This window comes from Anarrhichthys ocellatus, unplaced genomic scaffold, assembly GCF_004355925.1.
Source record: "Anarrhichthys ocellatus isolate YVR2014 unplaced genomic scaffold, GSC_Weel_1.0 scaffold4195, whole genome shotgun sequence".
Lineage (NCBI taxonomy): Eukaryota > Metazoa > Chordata > Actinopteri > Perciformes > Anarhichadidae > Anarrhichthys > Anarrhichthys ocellatus.
Genome location: NW_022284169.1, coordinates 1 through 4,725, shown reverse-complemented (window position 1 = coordinate 4,725; position 4,725 = coordinate 1). Strand labels below are relative to the sequence as shown.

Here is a 4,725-nt window from a genome sequence, read left to right as displayed (position 1 = left end):
AAAAGTCCTCTGTGGGTAAAGAAAGATCAAACAGTTTAGGAAGTTGGGTTAGATGTTTAATTTGTGATACTGTATGAGCAAAACTCTAGCCTACAGTAAATTTCTTTACTCAAGGCTTGAGCCTCACTTTCACTATGCAATTCTGTCTGCCACCGGGCACGGTTCTGGGAAAATGAAGGCTCGTTGGCGTGCTGGCTAATGATGGCAGCGAGAAACAAACGTGTATGATCCATTGTCCGTTTGATAATCTAAACAAAGAACACGCTTTTGTCTTGTGGTGGCCTTTCTAAAATGAGCAGTGGTGAAAGTTACTATATTCAGTTATGATCAAGGAATTCATACGCAGACAGTTGAAAGTTTTAAACCCAAGGCTAACATTATTTTACAATAACGATCTTACGAATACTTATTGTTCGCCTGCTGTATCATCCCTACTTCTTGGGTTCAATCAAATGAAGCAAAAAGCAATTTTGTCTGCAAAACAGAAATCCCAGTATTATAGGCCTAAACCGTATAGAACAAGTGAATGGAGCATGAGATGTTTGTGTGATTCGCTGAATTAAAAACTGGTTGTGGTTCAGGCGGCCTGTTGGTGAAATTAGGTTTTGTCTGACAGAGGATTGTAAGGACCAAATAAAAAAAATGATTTGACAGTTACCACGCCCTCTCAGTGTCCAGTCTGCAGAGACACCCTACTCTGGTAAAGGCAGGTTAGCCAGCTGGTGTCCACTCAACTTCCCAGGAGGGAAGATGGAGTCAGTGTGGATTGGATGACAGAACGCTCACATGCTGCTCACATGTTGCTTCTGTCTCGCTTCCAATGGGAATTCCCAGTAAGCCATAACAAAGTTTAAAAGTCTGAAATTGGCTCACATCAAGATCAGAATGACAGCACTGCTTGTACTTGTTTTCTTCCTCTCATGTAAAATAATTTACCTGTTTTGTTGATATAAGTTTCTTTAGGACAGATTTCACAATCGAAGCAGCATTGGTGGATTCCATCATGCTTTTGAACAAATCCTTCATCACATTCTTGGGAACACAGTGAAGTAGGCACCTGTACAAGACAATTATTTAGACAATTAAGGACAAGTGCAATATAACGCTGTAGGAGGGTGGAGGCAAATTATAGACAAGTGGTGGTATTTAAATTCTAAACAGGGTTTGTAATATGCCTTCAACACTGAACATAACATCTAGACGTCTCTGCAAATGACACCATGAACAACCACCATTGGTTGATGTTCATGATTTTGTGTTTTCTTTTGTCCCTGTCACAGCTTTTACTAAATAAATGTGCACTCATCCACACACACATCCTTGCAGAAGTGGGAAAACAAAACAAAGTATTTTTAAATCAACGTCTAAATTAGTCGTAGGTAAAAACAACCTACTTTTCCCTTTGTGTACCACTGAATTTTGGTGTCGTTGATGAAGAAATTGAACTTTGGGTGAAAATGACAAATGCCGATCTCCTCTGCATCTCCACTTTGGTTCCAGAAAACTATAGAATAGGATCCGAAGTTGGGGTCGCCATTCTCATCAAATGTAACACTTTGATTTAAAAGTGTAAAGTTTGACTTCTTCAGCTCTGCCAGAACCTGATGTGGGTACACAAAGTTCAGAGATCTTGCATTTGTTTACAATTAACATTATTAGGTGATGATTCAATAGGTTTTTAACCTATAAGTTTTACACTTTGAAATAAGCTTGTCTGTAAGATAAACTCGTCAGTAAGATACATTTACAAGAATCAGATGGTGAGAACAAATTAAATGAATTATCAAATTATGTGTACACTTACCATGTGTGGGTACACCGTAATATTGCCTTTACATCTGCCTGATTCACATTGCAAGGCATTGTGCAAGGCATGAGCGATGGCATGTACAGCAGAATAAACAGGGAAATTAAAAGATGGGTCTACAGCAAGGATTTCTTCTGCACTCAGGCTGCTGCAGTTGCAAACCTGATTACAAAATAATTTTTGTTCTACATTTTCACAATAGCTCTGACTTTTGGAAGAATAGATAAAATCACTGAAACCAGGTATTGTCACTTTTGGCTCAGAAACCCCAATTACAGTTCCAATATTTTGGATTCCTTCCTCCTTGAGGAGCTCCTTGTTTAAGGACCATGCATCCCCTGCTATCCACACCTTGTTGGTGACATTTTGTTGTATTGCTTTGTGAATGAGAGCTACAGCAGTCCATTCAGGAGCAAAAACAATAATGATATCTATCCTCTGTGCCTCTATCTGTCTGAATATTTTGGAGTGAACTGTATCTTGATTGAGGCCTTTGGTGTATGCCAGACAAATCTCAGTGTCTTTAATCCTCTTTATGAACAAATCCCGGCCATCGTTTCCATAATCATCATCAATGTTAAGAAAAGCAACCCAGCGCCATTTGAAGTGTTGCACAATGTTAAAAATCACTTCTATGATGTCTTTATTGGGATGTACTGTTCGTAGGAAAGACGGGAAAATCAGTTTTCTTGAAAAGACTGAACTAGAAGCTCCATAACTGACCTGTCAAAAGAGTAATGGAAAAAATTCAGTGAAATATTGCAATATGTAACATTAAAACATATTTTAGTATTAATTGATAAGAACATATACAGTATATTTTGAGAGTTATAAAGAAATTGTCATTATTTTAGTGACCAATTTAAAAGCTGTTTTAATTTGTTTAAATGCATGTAAAACTGTTTTTAATCACTTGATGTATCTGGAAAATGTACCATAGGAATGAGATCCATCATGAACAGCGGGGCTACAGTCAGGGCTTGAGTGCTTGTATAAGTGCCGACCACGCCCATCACTTTAGACAGATTCTTGTATGGGTCACCCCAAGGTTGGATCAAGCCGTCGACTGAGAGGAGTTTAAAGATGCCTGGAAAATTGTGTATATCTGAACAGTGGTCAAATATCTCATAGCCAAGAGATACATTTGGCAGGAGTTTGGTGGAGTTATTGATTTCCTCTACAGAGAATCTCATCAACTGAAACCTCCGATAACTTGACAGAATGAAGGGTTGACTGTGGATAGAGGAAGGAAAGTGAGAGAATGTGAGAATTAGTTTCACTATTTACTGCCTGTACAGACATGTATATCTAAAACAAGATTATAATGGAGGTCAATAATGCAGACTTGATGTTCTTTGATAATATAGCAATTGATTAAATAGTTCTTGGGGAAATGTTACGAGCTATATCCACTGACCTGAAAGCTAAGGCTAAACTTGAATGTGTAAGCTGTCATGTGTTAACACCAGGCAGTAATTATTTTCAACCTCAGAAGATATTCTTTCAGACTTATTGTAAGACTCACCTGGAGCAGTCGATGGCTTCTGGACGGTCTTGTTTAACAGTGTAATTATCATGATGAATGTCAAAAAGTCCAGCCAACAAATAATCTCCTTCCAGCTGAAACTCTGAGGCTGGGACGGTGCATTGAGCCAAGGCACGTAGAAAAGCTCCCAAGAGAAGCAGAGAAACAAATAAGTGTTTCATTGTGCTAGTTAGCCTACCGTTTACCAATCTGATGTCAAACATGAAATGGGAGCGTATATGAGTTGTCAGAAATACCTAATGAAGAATACACAAATGAGTATGCAAAAATCATCTCAGCTGTCCCTACCGTCCCTGTGATACAGTGAATTCAAAAAGTACTTTAAAACCTTCACTTACATCTCTTTTGACATTTCAGCCTTGTTCTAAAATCGTGCATTGAGCCGAGGCATGTAGAAAAGCTTGCAGATAACACAGAGAAGTAAGAAAATGTTTCATTGTTGTAATTTTCTTTATTCTGACATGAACTCAGTAGCTTCAGCCTTTTTTCAAGCAATGCGATGCTCGTAACAACAAACCCCCAGTGTTCACTTCCATGGAATTGAGAATGCATGACAGCAGATGTTATAAATATATACCTGTAAATAGTTGGAAAAGAATACACAAATCAGTATGCAAAAAGGATTGAAGCTGCACAGACTCTGCAATGATGATTATGAGCAGGTAAATTCAATACCTCTATCATGAATATATCTCGTGCTACTTGATGTGAACCCTTCAGAATTTTCTGTATTTCTGCATAAATGTGACCTAAAATGTGATCAGATCCAGACTCAAATCCTAAAACTAGATAAATAGGGCACAGTTAAACAAATAATACAAAAACAATTATACTTAATCATTGAGCTAAATTTTAGTTTAGTTTAGCGGTCCCTGCCCTATTGAAAGACTAAGACATGAAGGTCAAAGCAGTTAAGCTTGGCACCCAGTGGTACTGGACAAAGTGTGATTTACCCAAGAGGATAGTAACATGGACAGAGTTGTGGCATCTCATTCTTCCTTCCATCAATATCACAAACTCTCCCTTCATTAGCACACTTGTATCCCAGTTGTAAACTCTGCAGCAGGACGGACACAGTAGTGCACATATTGACAGGTGTGAACCAGCTTTATCCCAAGGCCAATAAAGATGGTACCACGACAAGGTCTTGCTTGTTTTGGCTGACACATTAAAGCGGGAGAGATGGATAAAGTGGCCAGAGAGCTTCAGCCTAACTAGACCAGTCGCCTTTGCTCAGAAGGGAACCAAGCCAGGTATGTCCCACAGATCTGAACCCACTTTACAGCAAATGAGATGAGGTTAAAATAAGTTATATAAGACATTCAGAACATGAATATAGCAGCAAACAAATATTTGTGCAATGTAAAGATAT

At 38.5% G+C, this 4,725-nt stretch overlaps 1 protein-coding gene across 1 annotated transcript; it reads right to left on the bottom strand.

Moving 5' to 3' along the window:
- Window positions 1-880: 880 nt before the first annotated feature.
- Window positions 881-3,694, bottom strand: LOC116379369 (taste receptor type 1 member 1-like). Its single transcript, XM_031841321.1, has 4 exons — window positions 3,333-3,694; window positions 2,743-3,040; window positions 1,395-1,601; window positions 881-1,057 (listed from the first exon to the last, which is right to left on the bottom strand). The coding sequence occupies exons 1-4, from the start codon at window positions 3,554-3,556 to the stop codon at window positions 881-883; spliced, it is 906 nt and encodes a 301-aa protein (XP_031697181.1). The 5' UTR covers window positions 3,557-3,694.
- Between the last annotated feature and the right edge of the window lie 1,031 nt (window positions 3,695-4,725).